This window comes from Lacerta agilis, chromosome 1, assembly GCF_009819535.1.
Source record: "Lacerta agilis isolate rLacAgi1 chromosome 1, rLacAgi1.pri, whole genome shotgun sequence".
NCBI classification, from domain to species: Eukaryota; Metazoa; Chordata; class Lepidosauria; order Squamata; family Lacertidae; genus Lacerta; species Lacerta agilis.
In genome coordinates, this window is record NC_046312.1 from 3,852,485 (window position 1) to 3,872,419 (window position 19,935).

General features: G+C 44.7%; 1 protein-coding gene across 4 annotated transcripts in view; it reads left to right on the forward strand.

Moving 5' to 3' along the window:
• Positions 1-2,308: 2,308 nt before the first annotated feature.
• The window catches only part of FERMT2 (fermitin family member 2), a 93,281-nt gene continuing 75,654 nt past the window's right edge, over positions 2,309-19,935 (forward strand). For all 4 annotated transcript variants that reach the window (XM_033162914.1, XM_033162999.1, XM_033163084.1 and 1 more), the window contains exons 1-2: positions 2,309-2,409; positions 3,884-4,052. In XM_033162914.1, coding sequence (XP_033018805.1) covers positions 3,896-4,052 — 157 coding nt within the window. In that variant the 5' untranslated portion in view covers positions 2,309-2,409; positions 3,884-3,895. The remainder of the gene's footprint in view (positions 2,410-3,883; positions 4,053-19,935) is intronic.

Here is a 19,935-nt window from a genome sequence, read left to right on the forward strand (position 1 = left end):
GGGGCATATAAATAAACTTGACTGATACTTTCAGAAAACCGAGACAATTTCAGGAGGATTCCACCACTGACCCCAAGCTAGTAATAATGCAATTAGGGGACTGCAATGATGTGATTACCCTCGGTTAAAACAAAACAATAACAGGGTGGTTCATGCCACTCACTTCTCTCCTGGGGCAAGCTTGTTGAAGTGGAAACACCAAGAAAATGTGTGTGGAATTAAATCTTCAGGGTATCAGTGCTATGTGAGACTCTCGAGACGTTATTTTGGGACAGATTGACTCCCTCGGGGGAATTTTTTCCATAGGACTCCTTGATCCCAGTCCCACCCTTGCTGACATAATGAGCTCTCTGTTCTTTTCCCCAGCTTCACTCTTGGTTCCTATCCAGCCTCTATATTGTTACAGCTGCTGGGTGACCCTTCTTTGCTAAGGTGATTTGCTTATTAATAGTCACGAACAATAGGCTGATGTTCCCTCAAGAGGAACTAACCGTTGGAGATGTTTTCCCAGATGGGCAACTTACCTGCAAGACGGCTTCTGGGGCCAGTTCTCAGCCAGCGTTCTCGTAGGGGGGGAAAGGGCCCGCACACTGAGCCTGCGACAGAGAAGAGAGCAAGTATGATCTAAAACTAAAGGCGCATCGCTGAAGCTAGGCAGGTCCAGGTGTGGTCTTTGCTTGGACAGGTGAGCACGGCGGAGAAAGTCTGTTGCACTGAGCTCCTGCTCGAGGGCTTTGCAGTAGAAGCACCTGTTTTCTTGCATAATTGCAGACATTTATTATATGGATGCCGTAAAGTCTCCTGCTGTCTCTTGTTCAAAGAAAACCAAATCGTGTAGGGCTGCTTCTCCAGAAAGAGGGAACGATATTTCTGCCTTGATATCTTCAAGGCCTATGGGGCTGTCAATGCATCCATGCCGTTCTCCCTCTCCAAGCCAGACTTATCTCCTCTGACAACTCTATGGCAGGCATCTTTTCTCCTCTGCTTCTTTATCATTAACATCCTCACTACACGCCCCGTGTCTAAATTAACTTCCCATTCGTTTTTTGAGCTCGGAGTCCAGGGCAGAATAGGAATGTTAGTAGGGATAGTGTTAAAGATCTATAGGTATCAGACTGTAGTCATAGCATTGTAGAGGTGGGGAGGACCCTGAGGAGTCACCTAGTCCAACCCGCTGCGATGCAGGAACCTTTCGCCTGACACGGGACTCGAACCCACAACCGTGAGATTAAGTCTCACGTTCTGCCGACTGACCTATGACATTTATTCACCCTCATTTGTTTGCAGGGACACGTGCCCCACACTTTCCCGTACATTTCCCTCTCACTTGTCATAATATATATATATATATTGGGTAAAGCGAGCTGGTTCTGCAAATTTCTGGTTATGACCTGAATTTCCCATTAAGTGATAGTAGTCGACCAGCAACAAGAGGGCACCAGGTTAGCCAAGACTGAAACACACACATCTATTTTTTATCATGTGTATCTATATATCTATTTACAGGTAGGTGTTGGTCTGCCAGTCAAAACAAAATAAAAAAATAACAAATTTCCTTCCAGTAGCACCTTAGAGACCAACTAAGTTTGTTCTTGGTATGAGCTTTCATGTGCATGCACTTCTTCAGATATGTATTTATTAAGAAACTGCCCCTCCTGCTCTCAGGGCTGCCAACCAGGTGCCTCTTCGGGCTGCTTTATTCTGTGGCTTTGTTATTTTTTTGTTTTGTTTCATTGAGTGTGTCATTGTGCATCATTCTCCTGTGAACCGCCCTGGGATCCTCGGGTGAAGGGCGGCTTACAAAGGAGGAGACGGAGAAGAAACGAAGGCGGGGGTGGGGGTGTGGGTCAGTTACGTTAAAAGGCGGTAAGAGAAAGAACAGATTAGAAAACGTTTCCCCAGCCAGGCAGCCTAACGGGAACCCCTCGCTGAAATACCACATACCCCGGCGAGCCAGGGTCTCCCCGCCGCAAGCCCCCATTGCTGTGGGGCGGGAGAGCGACTGTGAGGGAAAAACACCTCAGAGCGGCCGCTTCCCGCGCTTTCCCCCTCCCTCCTTCCTTCCCTCAGGAGTCCCGGCAGCCTCCTCCTCCTCCCCGCTCCTCCTTTCCCGCCCACGGGGGAGTCCCGGATGTTGGCCCCGCGCCCCCGCTCCTCCGTCGCCCGCTTCCATAAAAGGGCAGCGGCGCCTCCCTCCCTTCTCCTAACCCCCCCCCACCCCGCCTCGGGCCTTTCTGGCCGCCTCCTCCTCCTCCTCCCTCCCTCCCCTCAGGCGGCGCCCCGGGGGGCGGGGAAGGCTCCCGTCCTGGCGGCGTCCGCGGCGGCGAGAAGCGAAGAGCGCCCTCCGCCTCCTCGCAGCCCCCACGAAGGGACGCTCCCCGGCCGAGGAAGAAGAGCCCAGCCCGGCAGGCGAGTGCCGTGGGGCGGCGGGGGGGGGGGTGGCGTTTTGGAGGGGAGGCGGCGAGGGGCGCGAATTCCCAGAATTTGCGAGAACGTGTGAATGGTGCGCGTGAGTGTTTCATGCGTGCATTGTGTGCGAGAGAGGTGTGTGTGCGCGAATAGGACGGGGCTTTGTGTATGCGAGGGGTTTTCGTATGGTATGAATGCGTGGGGTCTTTTTGTGTGTGGGGGGGTGGGCTCTGCTTCCCCACCCTGGCTTTAAAGAGAATGGGAAGCTGAGGGGCTGCCTTTATCTCTCTCCCCCCTCGCCGGCCATTCCCCGCTTGTAGGTCGAGGGGCGCATCCCTGCACATGCCCATCCTTAAGGCACCGCGTTGTGGGGCTGGGCTGGGTGTGGGGGCGAATGGGGGTCGTGGTTGCTGGATATGGATATGTCTTGCCTGGCCCCCTTTCCGTCTCTCTCCTCTTCTCTCCCCCCCCCCCCCGAGTTTCTTCTCCGGAGTCTCTTCCCTCTTCGCATGCGACCCTCCTCTGAATGGACGTTATTGTGGGGCAAAGACGGGTCTTTCTCTACTCCGCTCTTCCTTTTTCTCCTTTTCCCTCCATCTACTCCACCCCTGCCGCCCCGTCCCTCTTGCACAGCCGGAATAGAGCTTCCCTTGTTCCTTTCGGAGGAGACTCTCACTCTCACTCTCCCTGCCCGAGCGAAGTCTTGGCTGCTACAGTATATAGAGTTGCCCTTGACTCGCCTTTAAAATAACATTATTATTATTAATAGTAGTAGTAGTAGTAGTAGTAATAATAATAATAATAAATATCTATTTTCTAGGAGGGAAGGGCTAAGGAGACCCTTTTATGGGTCAAGGGGTGCCGCTCTTTCCCGCGGAGGGGTGCTATCCATTTCCTTCGCACCCCTTTTAGCACAGATGTTGGAGGGGATGTGCAGACTCAGGGTTATAAGGAGGGAGCATGTCACGCATCCGTGTTGAGTGCCTTGGTGAAAATTGATGGTATGGATGATGTATGCCACAGAGAGAGAGAGAGAGAGATGAACAGTAAACAAATAAGGAAAACATTGTGTTGTAGGTGTAGGTGAGAAGCTGAATAAGGGCATTGTAATCCCTCCTCTAAATATATTAGGCAGAGTTGGGGCTAAATAAGGTTTTGGTTTGCATCACCTTCATGCTTGAAGTTCTTCCAGCTGCCCAACAGCAAGTTTGCAGTCCGACTCTGCCCTCCCCCACCAATTGCCTCACTAAGTTCTTTGTAAATTGAGCCATGTGTTGGGAGCTCTCAGTCTTTTCTTCTTCTTTCTTTCTTTCTTCATCGCAGCAGACTTAGGGAGAGCTTGCTTGCCTTCCCTGGATTTGGCTCCTTCATGCTTTTCCTTCAGTAAATGGGAGGCAGGGAGAGGCTTATGAGCTGCGAGTGTGAGGCTTCTGCTTAGCTAATGAATGCCGTTTCCTCTGCTGCTTGCTTGCAGGAAGGAGGAACGATGGCTCTGGACGGTATACGGATGCCAGATGGCTGCTATGCGGATGGGACGTGGGAGTTAAACGTCCATATCACAGACCTGAACAGAGATGTAACTCTGAGGGTCACAGGAGAGGTCCATATTGGCGGCGTCATGCTGAAGTTGGTGGAAAAACTTGGTAAGTTGTAACTATTGGGGGAAAGGTGTGGCCTTTCTCCTTGCTTTGGTGGAAGCTGGAAGGCGAAGCGCTGGGTGTGGAAATGAAATTGCATATTTGCATCACACATGGGACTGTTTTCAGAAACCCATAACTATTTTTAAATGCTAGTTTTTTTTGTTAGAGAAACTTGATGTTGGATCTTTTTCTCTAGCAGGCAGAATACAGGCCACATCTGAGTCTAACCCTTCTCCTGGTTAGCTACCATACCTTTCTCTAGTTTGTACAATGGCTGCAGTGTTATGTACAATACTTGCACATAAATACAAGGGTGATGGTATTTACAGGGACATGTAATGACAAGTAGTAGAAGGTGCCATCCTGGGTCAGTGTTGTGGCAGAGATGAAGGAGTCATTGGTCTAAGAATCTTGATTTGACCATACATGTGTTTAAATGTAAAGGCTGGTTTTTGCAGTCAGAAGAACTTCATAAACTGTGCTTGTATGTTCAAGCTTCACATAGAGGATTTACCCATAGATGTTGTGCCCCCACTTCCTCCTCCAAAAGTCCTGAGCTTCTGAGAGGGGGATAGACTTCACATGTAATACCAGAAATGCACTGCACGTGACTGAAGGAATCCAGGCTAGCATTGTTTTCACTGCAAATTAGGGGAAGTTTCTCAAATATGATAGGTGGTTTCTAAATTCTTGATTAATGAATGCTCTATTGTATTGTGACTGTTCCTTTTCTTTGGACTCATTAAGTTCAGTTTCTAGGAGTTTAGACCAAGTGATAGGAAAGGAGGGTCTGCTAGTTATTACAAAAACTTTTAAGATCGTAAAGCAGGGCGATGTTTACTGTTACTATTAAAATACACATTCTTGCACACGCACCTCCACTCCCCCAAAAAACTTCTGACTTTCTGAAAGAGTCATTGCAGTGTTATTACAGCTAGCTACCTCTCTTAGGCAAGTGTATGGTTTACGGCTTAGATGCCGTCTCCTGCGTTAGAGAGTATCCTAGGCTATGCCAGGCACCTGTTAATGGGACGTGGTAGCTGTTGCTATACAGCAAGTTGTGCTGCCATTAGAACATTGCTGCTTGGCACATTATGCCTAATGAGCTTTCACCAATGTGTTCTGCATTTTGTGGAGTGCACTGTGGTTCAGTACGAAAGTTCCTGTGCTGGTAAAAGATGCTGAGGTTTATACAGTTGGTAATCTGATGCTTTCCTTCCTTAATAATGCATTTGAGTCTGAATAGTATACTAGTTTAAACACAACATCCTTATCAGCTCCGCAGCACACTTCTGGTGCTGTGTAAATACTTGATTTGCTGGCTGGTTATGTACACAAGTCATAGCTGGTGCAGCTAAAAAGAAAGAGTCGTCCTGCACTGTACTAAAACTTCGTACTGATGTAATAAGGAAGGAAAAGCAGATATAAATACTTGGTTCAAAAGGAAGTTTGTGTGTGCGTGAAGGACTCTTAGGCTTGACGTGGCTTGTGGGACTGTAGAAAATCAGTTTTAGAAATATTTTTTTTGTCCTTGGGTTATGAAAGGAATGTTTCAAGGTGATTGCAGGCCTCAGCACTTAAAGTTGTTCAGCCTCTTCAAATATTAAGCAAAGAAGCACCACAGTCTCTTACATAATGAATAAGTCATGCCTTTTATTGGCTTTGCGTGTCATTGATGAGAATTGTCCATATGTGTATAATTTGCTCAAAGTATAGGATGGAATTCAGTGGAGACAGCAGGTTTTTAAGATGCTCTGTGGGATGATGAGTTTAATTTCCCTCCGCAGGATAAAAGCTTGCTTGAAGTTCAAACATATATTTTGGGAAGCCATCCTCATTCTAACTCTTATGATTCTGTGTAAATGTCTCATAATGAGGATCAAGCGTGAATCTCTTTTGCACTGGGCTTTATAAAGCTCCAGAAGCAGGTTGTGTAAGCGTGCTATTTTGATAATGTGTAGATCAGGGGTCAGCAACCTTTTTCAGCCGTGGGCCAGTCCACCATCCCTCAGACCATGTGGTGGGCCGGACTGTATTTTGAAAAAAAAAATGAACGAATTCCTATGCCCCACAAATAACCCAGAGATGCATTTTAAATAAAAGGACACATTCTGCTCATTTTACATGAAACACGCTGATTCCCAGACCGTTCGTGGGCCGGATCAAGAAGGCAATTGGGCCGCATCCGGCCCACAGGTGTAGATCATGAAGGAGATCATGTTGGGGTCAAAGTCCCCTCTACAAGCCAGATGAAAATAGTGGAAACTTTTTTTTACAATACCTTTGACCTTGGATGTAGGCCAGATTGTAATATCTATCAAGTTAAAAGCTAACAGGACCATACAAGTAAAAACAGTTCTGAAACTTGGGATAGTTATGGCAACTGTGTTTGTTTGTTTTTAAAAAAAATAGAACTACATTTCTTTAAACGGGCCTTTAAAAGATAATGACTGTAAGTGGAAACTATGAAAAAATATTATATTTGCAGCGCTGTCTTTTTGTCCATCCTGTTTGTTCTGAAAAATCTTGGGATAGCAATGTGTTTGGAATAGAAGTACTTTGTATGCATCTTCTCATTAACTCTGTAAACAATGCAGCTTTCTGATTGCTTCCATTTAGCAGAAGAACATCTGTTTGTGGAGGATAAGTCTAATCAGAATGACAATAAATTTGTAGTGGTCACTTCTGTAGCTGTAGCTCAGTGGCTTTCCTTGTAGACTGTCCCAGATTCAACTCAGGTAGGGCTGGGACTACCAGCGCCGGTCTTTGAAGACCAGGGGTTCCCACACTCTGTGAACTAATTCACTGCAAATTAATGTTTGCTTTGTGGGGTGGCTCAGGGGTAGAGCACATGCTTTGAATGCAGAAGTTCTCACATTCAGTCCCAATCATCTCCAGGTAGGACTGGGAGAGATCCTTTCTGAAATCCTGGGAAGCCACTGCCAATCAGGTGGGACTGAGCTAGATGGAACAATGGTCTGACTCTGTATTAGGCAGTTTCCTGTGTTCTCTCATATTGTTCACCTATGGCATATAACAATTTTGCACTGCAGTCCTATGCATGCTTCAAATCCCACTGAGTATGTTTCAGGTGACTGACAGTAAGTAGATGCCAAGTTATATGTATAATACGGCCCATCCTTTAAGATGAGCATCAGAAACTGCCACAGATGTAGCCTGTGGTGCTTCCTTCTCCCCCCCCCCCCCCCAATAGCAGTTAGGCTTGAAAACAGACTCCCATTGCAGCCATTGGCATTTGTGGAGAGGGGTTTAACTGGACAGGAAAGAGTTACTCCTTTCTGCCACTGTGACTCACTCTCCCCTCTTGAACCCTCCCCATGTGGCATCTAGGCTTGAAAAGCCGCTTCCCTAGCCTAATTTTTGTGAGTGCATGTTTTGTGTGCAGAGTTAGCTTTGTGCATATTGCAGCTGGGAAGGGAAGGGTTAACGTTCCTCTCCTCAGCTGCTGTCTCCATGAAGACTGCCACCCTCCTCTGGCATTTACACTTGGGATGGGACTGAAATGTGTTTCAAGCCCAATTCACATGTGAGTGAATGAATGTGTGGGTGTGAGTGCATTAATGGATGTGTACAACTTTGCTGTCATACGGCCCCTGAAAGGTTAGGCACAGGGGAATATGGCCCTCAGGCTCCCCATCACTTTTTAAAAGAGATCAGGGGGAATGCCACAGGGTTCCTGCAAATGGGTGGAACACATGGGCCTGCATTGTTCATAGAGAGAGATACTAAGACAAATCCTTTACATGACTAGCAATGCTGCTTTAATTTTATGATAGAATGTGTGCCATGGCTGTGGCTTTCATATGTAGCTGCTTTGGTTATTTAAGCTCCATGGTAAGTTAAGATATGTTTTGATTGCTGCTCTTGGCTTCCAATGAAAATGTTAATTGCATAAGTAACCAGCAGTTACAAAACTTAACAGAGACCACTTTAGCAAATGCTGTTGTACTTGCTACAACTGTGGCACCCTGTGTAACTGGTAAATTTGGTCTGTGTGTGAAACACACTGAGCCATCTTGCCATTTTCCTCAGTTCAGAGTCTGTGACATTAGCCATGGAGAAGGAGTCCTTGTGCAGAGGGATATTTGTTTTGAGATTGGAAGGATGTGGTGTTGATGAGCAAGAATAAGCCTATCCTTACTCAGTAATCCTGTTGATTACATACATTTTGCTTCTGGGATTAGGAAACTGGAGAGGAGGTGGGACCAAGAACAGTGTAGGTGAAAGAAGAATCATTTCCCTTGCTCCTGCTCTCTAATTCTCTATTCCATCAGCATACATACACACAGTACATAATTTTATTTGTATGCCGCCTTTCCACAGTTCAAAGTACTCTCAAGGCAGCTTGCAACATTAAAAATATGTAGCTATACTATAAAAGTAGTCATAAATAAAACATTAAAAATACACAATGAAACTGAACAATTTCCATATAAATCACAAGATTTAAAATACACAAAAACAACAGCAACTCCCCCACCTCGAAAGCACCCCAAGCACCCCAGCCCAAGAGTCTGTTCAGCTGCCTCAGCTTTTGTAGTTGCAGTCAGTCAGTCTGAGCTTTGCCCTCCCAGACCAGATGGGGAAAGGCCTGCAAGGCAAGGAGAAAGGTCTTCCAGGAGGTGTCCTAGTTTGGGATTTATTTCCCTTGATCATGGTTAGCACTAATGTGTTCCACTTAACTACCTTCCCAAGGGTCTATACCTACTGGAAGCCCTGTGGGGGCAAAAGACTGGGAGGCCATGCATCTCTAGGCACAATGTTTCCCATCTCCCCCATATGTCACCCTCTGCTGCAGTACTTCTGACAGCAGTAATATTACTGCCTATTGTACCGTATTTTCCGGCGTATAAGACGACTGGGCGTATAAGACGACCCCCAACTTTTCCAGTTAAAATATAGAGTTTGAGATATACTCGACCGCAGATTCTCCACCCGGTGTATAAGACGACCCCCGACTTTTGAGAAGATTTTCCTGGGTTAAAAAGTAGTCTTATACGCCAGAATATACAGTAATTAGAATTGAATGCTAAAACTACATATAAAGCAGCTCAGGTGGTTCCAGAGAGGAGGTGATACCTTGCAAATAGATAGTTCAGATCTGATTTTTCTGTGTGCTTAATGGGTGCATTAAATTCCACACGTGCGTGGTTACACCTTTCATAGCTATACTGCTGTTTTCCATCCACACCAGTGAGTGGTAATTATTAAAATGTTCCTGCTGTGTGATTTGGCTCCTCCCTTCAGGAAATGCTCCTTCACCCTCCACTACCTTTTTCTGACCACAGGTGCAGGTATTTCTGCAACTGTACCTGTGCACGTACACCGTATCCCCCCGCCCTGGTAAGCATGCAGTAGTACATCATCATGTTTCACAATGAGGATAACAAAGGCCTTGTAATTTGGTGGGGGGAAAGCAACATCCTTTTCCATTTGGTTTTCTCAAATGTACTAAGATTGGTTTCCAAGGTAGTGTCAAGATCTTGAGAGAATGGCTCCTCCAAACTCTGTTGCAATTCCAATGTGCCTTTACACTTGCACTGTTTGGGCTGCCGGAAGCAAAATAGTTAGGTTTTGTTCAGGTCTGGAAACAAGTGGAAGTAGCGGTATGGCAATAGAGACCACCACCAAAAAAATCACCACGCACATGACCAGTGTTAGAAACTGAGATATGAACAGTGGCATAGGAAGGGGGGCGATGGTGGCGGGGCGCCCCAGGTGACACTCTCGCAACACCCAAGCCGAGTCCCACGGCCGCCCGGTAAAAAGCCACGCTCGGCGGCGGGGCTCACAAACCTGCTCGGCTTTGTTCCTTCCCGCGTGGGCGGAGGGGAGGGGCAAGCTTCTCTCTCTCTCTTTTTTTAATAAATTATTATTTTTCCGAATACATCAAATTACAGCCAATTCAACATCTAACATAAAATACATTCACCATTGTTCTGCCGAGCTACGACTCCCCTCCCTCACGTCAGCAGGTCTTCTAGTCCATTCTCAACACACAGTTTTTATCGCTTCATATTAAACTACGTCAAAGGTCTATTCCAGTCCTACTAGTGTTTTTAAACTTCCACGGTTCGATCTTAAGTATTCCACAAATTTACTCCAATCTCTTCGAAACCTCGAGTCATCCTGGTTTCTGACCCTACCGGACAGTTTTGCAAGTTCTGCATATTCCACCAACTTCATCTGCCACTCATCAATCGTTGGTAATGGGAGGGGCAAGCTTCTCTTGGGCCGCTGACGCCCCTCCCTGGCTCGCCTCTGCTCCATAGCGTGCATGCGCAGCATCGCTACGCATGCGTCGAACGTAATGACGTATGCATCGTACTAGCGACGTTGCGCATGCGCGCTATGGAGTGACTCTACCTCTGGGTACTCCCGGGTTTGCCGCCCCGGGTGACAAAGCGGCTTTCTCCACCAGTGGATATAACAGCTAGGAGCTAAATGGCACCTTAAACTTAGGTTATGGGTGCAACAATGGAATGTAGGTGCGCTTTTTCCGTAACAAGAATACAAAGCTGGAAATGAATGCACTGCAGCTAAAATATTATGTTCATTTTTCACATGGTCTTGTCCTTCCCCTGCCCACCCCTCTAATATTCTTAAGAGGGTCTCTTCTCCAGTCTTCAGAGGGTGGCTGGAAGTGGGGAGGCAGAAAAAGGTTCCTCCTTTCCTCCGAAACTGCTTGCGCTAATGAAATTCCCTGCCTAGAACAATGGGAGTTTTGAACACTGCACAAGACAAAACCACCCAGCCACCCCCAGATTTGATAATGAGCTTCCACACCAGCGATATCATATAACTAGTCATCTTTACTTAACAATTTTTCCACAGTAATTGGAAATCCAGATTAAATGTAAAAAATATGGGCCAGCATTCGATGATGTCATTTGGACAGTGCAAAAAGTTGCATGCATGAGCAGCACCTATTTCACAGTAAACTGCTGTCTGGAAGCATTCTCAATGCGTTGCTAGTGATTTGTCAGACAGCTATTGTACTAACTTCCTGCTCTGAATCTCACCAATGTGGAGAACAAACTTAAGTAGCAATGCTATTTATAGAAGATTGGCTGTTCTATCTGGTGCACGTTTCGAATCATGGACAGAATCCAGTGGTAGCGCAGATAATGTGCAATGTTACCTTTTGCCACAGGCCGGTTCACGAATACTTGCATTTTCTGATGAAGTAATTAATGATGGAAATGTGATGTTTAAAGCCCAATATGCTTTTGGGCATGGATGTTATTTTGGAATAAGGGAGCCAGCTGTGGTTTATGATATTTTCTTTCTTCATTGTCATCCTTCCATCCCTCATTTTAGACATTTTTATAAAAAAAAAATGATTTCAGTGGTGCTTTTCAATCTTTAACCCTTTCAGCTGTTTTTCATTGAACTTTTAATCCTTGCAAATCAGATAGATAGTCTATTCCTTCAGTACCTTTCTGTTACTGGAAATCTGATGATAGCAAGCTCAAGTGTTTCTCTTAGGAATAAATGTGTGAAATTCAGGGCACAAGCATTCATTTAGTGGTGGATTTCACTCTTTCCCATTAACGTGGGGGCTGGGGAGAGAAGGAAGGTTTATGAATAAAACACAAAGAAAATGCAGTGTTATTGATTTACCAGTTTTGAGCACGCTTGAGGTTTTACTGTAATGGAGGGAATGTTTGCAGATTCATTGAGTTGAATCTGTAATGAACCTTCTGTAAGCAACAGAAATAAAAACAATTCAGTCCAAATGGTCAGTATTGCAGTTTTTCCATTTAAAGTTGTTATAATTTCAATGAATAATTCTTCAGTTTTCTCTGTTGCCTTTTATATAACTTTCTTTCATCACTCAGCCCTACCTTTCCCTCCTCTTTAATTTGGGTTTTTTGGCTCAAGTCCATAGATGGCTACAGAGAGATCTGCATGCAAATTGTGGTTTTCTTTAACATTCCCCCAAATTCCCCTCCATTCTTTCATCCCTTCTGCATTGCAAAGGCTTTTAAAGCTCCCCTGAGTACATGTATAAAATAAACAATTTGCATTGTTGAATAGGGGACTGTCTTTGGGGAAACTGAAACAGAAATCCCCACTGTGATATCCCCTTGGGGTGTCTGCATGTAACTGGGCTCCTTGATTAATATTTTGAATGAGGGGAAGCCAGCTTGATGGTCAACAGAAAAGAAAATGTACTTTGAAAACACATACAGTACCTAGGAGTAAGCCTCTCTCTTTAAATATAGCGAGATTTACTTCTGAATATGCATAAGATTGTGCTGTTGATGTGACTAAGAGTCTGGCACTTCTTGCTATTTAACAGAGCTTTTATTTAAATCTCTTTGCTTGCTCTAAGCCAGCCTTCACCAGCCTGCTGCCTTCCAGATTGGTCTTCAGCTCCCAAAACATTACACTGAAGTTTAAAATGTATGGAGGGCACCAGGTTAGAAAAGGGTGTATGATTAGAATTTTATTACTAATTAGTCTTACCTATTTTAGGTGGACAAAAAAGTGCCCTTCAGTGCCTGAGTTAAATTGAGTTTCAGATTCCTTGGTTTGTCAGCTGCTTGCTGCATGGTTCTTTAGGCTTGTGATTTAATGTGTCCGCTCTGATGTAAGCATCCTCTTGAAGGAAAACCCCTCTTCTTAGGAAGTCACAGGCACATGAATCTGGTTTGTTAAAGTAAAGGAGGAGGAACAAATGGGGGACATGATAGCAAGCAGGCTTTAAATAAGGCAAATGACTCTGTGTGCTAAGCATCCACCAGCGTCCTTTGCAAAGAGGAAGTGAGACACAAGCTTTGGCACTCTCGTTACTCAGTTGGCAGGATTTGCCGCAAAGCACAATGTCTAGCTGTTGACTTGCCCTTGAGCATAAAGCATTTGCTATGCAGTGGCTAGATCCCCCCCCCCCCCCGGTGAAAGGTCGCTTTTAAATAACTGGTCAAAAACATGCTGTTTGATTTCAGGTGTTAGGAGGCAGGATGATAATATTGAGACTTGTCAATGCTCACAGCTTCCCCCAACTGCCAACCTTGCTTTTCAAAGTGGGACACTATAACCTTTGAAAACAAAGTGGGACAATTTTTTTTACAATTAAATAAATAGTAACAGGAAACATTTATAACTGAATTTGTCATTCAGGGGCTACAATTTTTTTTATTAAAAAATTTTTTTGGACAGCAGAAGTTTAATTCTGAACAAGCAAAAAACAACAACCAAATACTACATGAAACATGGGTTACAAGCATGAGACGTCTTTCCAGACATCTGTGAGTCCCGCCCTTCCTCCAGCCAACAACCCTTAAGAGACCCCAAATCAGCACCCCAGCTTTCTCCCAAAGTCCATAATCTCAAGCTACTGTTTCTGTGGCTTTGTCATTATATAATTCATGCAGTTTGGACACGTCATCGCTGGAGACACGGATCCAGCCATCCTGGCATACGTGGTAGAGGTTGACTGTGCCCCCCGAGCAGGGGCTACAATTTTAAAGGAAATACAGTGGTACCTCAGTTTAAGAACAGTGGTAAGCCCTGTTTATGAACTATTTGGTTTACGAACTCCGCAAAACCAGAAGTAGTGTCCCGGTTTGTAAACTTTACCTCGGTCTAAGAACGGAAGCCGAATGGTGGAAGGGCACCGGCGGCGGGAGGCCTCATTAGGCCTCGGTTTAAGAACAATTCAGTTTAAGAACAGACTTCTGGAACGGATTAAGTTCATAAACCAAGGTACCACTGTACTCAGGCAGGGGTCATAGAATTAGGATTTAAACAATATTTTTAAATTGCAAAAGTCATATGACAAAGTTTGTTCTTTTCCTAACCCTTTCTCCTGCCAAAACTATTGGAGGGAATTCCTATAGACATCTGCTGTCTCTTGTTATCAGTTCATTTAGTTCTGTTTACTTCCAGGAGGACAGAACAGTTTATCTTGCTCCCTTCAAATTAACTGCATGCGTAGAATAGAATAATCTTACATGTTTCCTTATAAGAAGACAGAAACAGCACTGAGAACTGGTTTGGTCTGAAAGATTGCAGTCTTCCTAGCAATCCTAAAGTACTGGTTTTGTTATACCACAGGCAGGAAACAGTTGGGTTATAGTTTAGACCCAGCCCAAATCAGTAGCTTCCTCTTAAGACTTTGTAACTTTGTTGTTTCTATTTCCAGAATAGGATCACACAGTTCTTTATCCATAACTTTCTAGGGAACTGAGCCTGTATTTTTTAAAAGGCTAATTTAGTTGTAATTTGTTGTGGTTTATACAACAGTTTCTAAAGCAGGGTTGCTAAGCTGTTTGTGTGTTTGCTGCCAACAGGATCTTTTGGGCCCATTGCATGAAAAGTATACAGCCCACTCCCTTGATGACTTTTGGCAATTCTTCTGAGCTATGAATTGGCCCTGGGGAACAGTATCTGGTCAAGTGAAAAGGGGGTTGTTTACAGTGAAAACTAGATGGCTCTCCTTTCAGCGACTATTGAAAAGTCAATTGAGGGATTTCTTCATCAGTATTATTAGAGGGAAATGAGCCCATGATGACCATTAATAAAGTAAATTCTTGGTTATTTGATTCATATAATCTGTTGGAAATCTGAGGTGAGATACTCACATAGCTGAAGTTGCCCCCAACTCCAGTCACCATGCAGAAGCAAAGTCTGAAATAGTTTATTGCTGTAGAAGATTAGGCTTCAGTAATACAGTTCTGGAAAATGATTTGTACATATAGCTTGTAGGCTTTGCAGATATTGATTCAGATAGATACTAGTAGAAAGTAGCTCTGTTGCTTCAACTTCCAGATGTAACACAGACTCCAACTCATGGACAGACTCACTGACTGTGCCTTAATCATTTATATAGAAGGCACAGGGCCTTTGCAGCTGGCTTGGCTGAGCTTGCACCTCTCATACATAGGGTAATTTGTGCCCATGAATGAAATCAACCCTTTCCTCTGTGTCCAGTTCCTTCAACATAATCTTCTCTATACTCACTACAGGTAACAATAGTATAGAAATAAAATTGCCACATAAAATATTAGAAAAGCAATGTTGGGAAATTGTGTTTATTATCTTAAAACCGCTCTAATCTGACTTCTTGGATGAATCCCCAACTGGAATTAAGATTGCCGGAAAAAATATCAACAACCTCAGATATGCTGATGATACTACCTTGATGGCAGAAAGTGAGGAAGAATTGAAGAACCTTTTAATGAGGGTGAAAGAAGAGAGCGCAAAATATGGTCTGAAGCTCAACATCAAAAAAACTAAGATCATGGCCACTGGTCCCATCACCTCCTGGCAAATAGAAGGGGAAGAAATGGAGGCAGTGAGAGATTTCACTTTCTTGGGTTCTATGATCACTGCAGATGGTGACAGCAGTCACGAAATCAGAAGACGCCTGCTTCTTGGGAGAAAAGCAATGACAAACCTAGACAGCATCTTAAAAAGCAAAGACATCACCTTGCCGACAAAAGTCCGTATAGTTAAAGCTATGGTTTTCCCAGTAGTAATGTACGGAAGTGAGAGCTGGACCATAAAGAAGGCTGATCGCCGTAGAATTGATGCTTTTGAATTATGGTGCTGGAGGAGACTCTTGAGAGTCCCGTGGACTGCAAGAAGATCAAACCTATCCATTCTCAAAGAAATCAGCCCTGAGTACTCACTAGAAGGACAGATCCTGAAGTTGAGGCTCCAGTACTTTGGCCACCTCATGAGAAGAGAAGAATCCCTAGAAAAGACCCTGATGTTGGGAAAGATGGAGGGCACAAGGAGAAGGGGACGACAGAGGATGAGATGGTTGGACAGTGTTCTTGAAGCTACTAACATGAGTTTGGCCAAACTGCGAGAGGCAGTGAAGGATAGGCGTGCCTGGCGTACTCTGGTCCATGGGGTCACGAAGAGTCGGACACGACTGAACGACTGAACAACAACAACAACAATCTGACTTCTAAATGCTTGTTCAACTAAAGTTTCAAATTGTCCTCTGGAAGATTGTTGGGCGTTGGTAGATGCCAAGAAAGGAAGAATTCAAAAGCTGTGGAACAAGCATCAAATACAAGCATCAAATAGGTTTGTTGCACAGGCTTGAATGACAGTGGCTGCATCAGACCTGTCAGAGGAGTCCTCAGCCTTGTATCACTGTGTAGAAAGCTTTTGTGGCAATCATCCAGGAGCACTCAAGGTCTCTTGAGTCTGAGCCGCTGAAGGGAAGGGGGCTGAGCCACATTGGCGTTCCATTCCCATATCCCAGGGCCTCTTGGTGATCACTGCAGGCAGAAGTTACTTTGATGAAAGGGTTAGCGGGTGGGGGGTGGAAGCTTTGGGTAACCTCCCAGTCAAATCTCATATAATAACTTTTAATGCCTCCAGAAATGGCAGCATATGATTTTCAGGGCAACTATTCTTCAAGTTTGTCTGAATGTATCCACATTCACTCTAAAATACGTACAAATAAAGTGGTGGTACCTCAGTTCTCAAATGAAATCCGTTCCGGAAACCCGTTCGGCTTCCGGAATGTTCGAAAACCGACGCGCAGCTTCCCATTGGTTGCAAGAGCTTCTTGCAGTGAGTGGAAGCTGCGTCGCACGTTCAGGTTCTGAAAAATGTTCGAAAACAGAAGCATTTACTTCCAGGTTTTTGGCATTTGGGAACCGAAACATACAATGACGGAGGTGTTTGGGAACCGAGGTTCCACTGTACCTATCTGTATTTCTCTGCCTCTGAGAGAGGATCATATGGGGCAGGGGAAGAAGGCTGAAAGGTAGTTCAATTAAGACTATGCAAGAACATTAGCATATAGTTCTCTGTTTTTAAATATGCTCCTCACCAAATGAGGGGGGAAATCCTGTGCTTATTTCTACTGCAGTAGTTTAAGATGCTGCTTAATGCCGAGTGACCACAAACAAACAATACTACCAACACTCTCTTCCAAAATAGTAGATGAAAAATGTAGTGGGGTGTGGAACTAGTGACTTTCCAGATATTGTTGGGCTCTCATCAGCCTCAGCCAGCATGGCCAATAGTCAGGATATTGGGAGCTGGGAGTCCTAGCATCAACTGGAGAAGGGCAGTCAAACCTCTCAGACCAAGCGGGCTGCAAGAGTACTTTGACACAGAACCTGCATGCCAAACACCGAATTAAATTTTCATATCGTAAATTTAAAGTGTTCACAATATAGGTAATAATTACTATAAATATATTTATTTAAATATATATAATTAAGTACACAATTAATAGATTTAATATCCTAAAATAGCATGACATACAAAGTAATGTCTGTTCCATGCTATCCCCAACCCTGAGCTACTACTGCGCTAGACAGAATCCTTCTACCCTGCTTGCATTTCATTCATTTTCTCTTCCCTTCCCTTCTGTACTGTGGTAGGGGAAAGAGAGCATGCCCTGCTCTGTTATCTGTTAGTGGCAGATGGAAGGGGCTGATCAGAGCAGTCTCAACAGAACACACACACACCCTTCCTACTTTGGGGTAAAGGGCTGAGAGGGTATTATGTGCCATCATAATGCGCGCGCACAGACAGGACAGACTGTACCCACAGTATCTCTACACCTCCTCGAGTGGAGAAGGAACCAAGCAGTGGTTCAAGAGGGGCTTAAGGCAAGCCCAAACCATCTCAGGGCTCAGCCCTGGAACAACTTCTTTCCAGTAGCATATGAAAGTGGGCTGCTCAGGCAAACCAAGAACTCCTTTCCCTCACCACCTAATAAATAACCCCACACGGAGGGGTGGAGGCTGCCAAGTTCCCAGGGTGAGGCTTCCAGGGAGTCTTGTGCCTCGGAAGCCTTTGAGAGAAAACATAATAGCTCTGGACTGGCAAGCGAGTCCCATCCACAGAGGTGACCAGGGGCAAGTGGAGCTCACACACTGCGTTCTGTTGGCTCCTTGTCTCTGCTGAGACAAGTGCATTCAGCAGGCACACCAATTAACTGAAGAGAGAGACCCACCTTGCTTTTCCCTCATGTGGAAAATCCCTCCATGTTTTTTTGTTCCTTCCCTTCTCTCCAAGTTTGTCTGCCAATGCCAGAGACCCGCGTTCCACTGCATCAGATATGTTTGCTGCCACTGAGGCAGGCAACCAAGGCTTTGACTGAAATAGGCAGTGTGTGAACCGCCACAAGGTAGACTGTGGGTGGTGTTGGCAGCAAAGCAGCAGTGGTGCCTCAGGAGAAGAGCGACCTCCAGGATGCATGCTTCAGTATGAAAAAACACAGATATATAAGCTAATCACCAAATGGCACCTTAAACCTAGATTACAGTTGCCACAACAGACTGTCTAGTTGCCATTCCCCTCCCCGCCGAGAGGTTTGTTGTTCATTTCATTTCTATACTGCTTTATATTTTAAAGAAAAATCTCAACGCAGTTTACAACACATTAAAGCATCAAATAAAATGATCTATAATAAAACTGACAATAAATCAGTTTATTGCCAGCACGCTGTCGTGCACCAGCGTTTTGGTGCTGGGGCATGTGGGGGCGTGCATGGCAGCAGAAAACACAGCTGCACACCAGCCAAATGGTGGAGATGTCAGTCGCCAAACCTGGCGACAAGACATCTTCACTTCGCCGCAATAGGACATGCCCCTAGAGCCCCGGGGAATTCCGAACACTGGCAGGCTTTATTACTCCACAGGTTGCAAAATTTGCCTTGGCTGCAAGTAAGTTGAGAGCTAGGCACCAAGACAAGTATCATAAAGGGGAGTGTGAGAAGTGGAGTGCTTAACTTATGCAGGCTTTCTCCAACAACTGCTACTGCTGTATATTTCTTCTAATTGTTGACATTGTTGTCAAGTGTCACCAGAAAAGGCCTTGCAAGTCACATGTGGCCCATAGGCCATGTGTTGGACCAGCCTGATCTGGAGCATTGTGAGTGTGTCTCTGCCCTGCTAAATTTCGTATTCCTCCACCCACCCATTTTCAGGACCAGAGTACAAGCATTATGAACTCTTAAAAAAATCCAAAGTTAATTCTTATCTTGTTTGTCTCCTATTTATGACTCTTCCATTTGCTGTGCTGATATCATTTTCTCTTAAGGAATGTGTGTCTCCTTCAAGTATCCCTACTTGGAACATTTTCTCCTAACTTCTTTTGAGTCAGCATGACTACTTGTGATCAAGCTATGAGCTTTGGAGAGAGTAGAATGAAATGTAAATCAGCAATGTTTTGTTGGATGGGTGGCTGGATATCATAGAATGGAATGACTGGGGCTGCTACTTGCATTCCTAAAGACATAGTTAGCACCTGTTATTATGGTCTGGAAATGCACCCATACTACTTTGTGTGTCAAATTCCCCCTTAAAATAAAAACCCAGCAAACAAAAACTAGGCATTCTAAATTCAATAAACTATGTTGGGGTGTATTAGTATTCAGCCTTGTAAGGTATGTCAGTATTAGCCTCATATTGCAAATGGAAGGATGAGAGGTTTGTTTATGGCCATCTAATGAACTCATTCCAAAGGCAAGATTAGAACTATAGACTTCCTGGTTCATGAACCAGCCTCTGCCACTATGCAACAGTTGAAGTTGGTTCTGTGCTCTTCAATGCCTTGAAATAAGGCATTCAGATGCCTCATATAGCCATCCAGTTGAGACTTTCCGGTTCCCTTTTCCCATTGAAAATTTGCAGTGTTCTGGCTTAAAGAAAAGTTTATAAAGATGGCTTGCACTTTTAAATGGAAGCATGGCATTAATGGTTTATAAGTAGCAGAATTTAAAGGGAGCTTATGAGAGTTGGAGACTGTTGTTTTCTTTCGGGTTGGAATTCAGTTGCCCATGGGTACAGAAACGGGGGCATTCTGTATTGCAGTTGGGTATTGGAAAAGCTAATGCACGAAAACTCCTCTAGATATGGAAGTCTACACTATCTTGAGC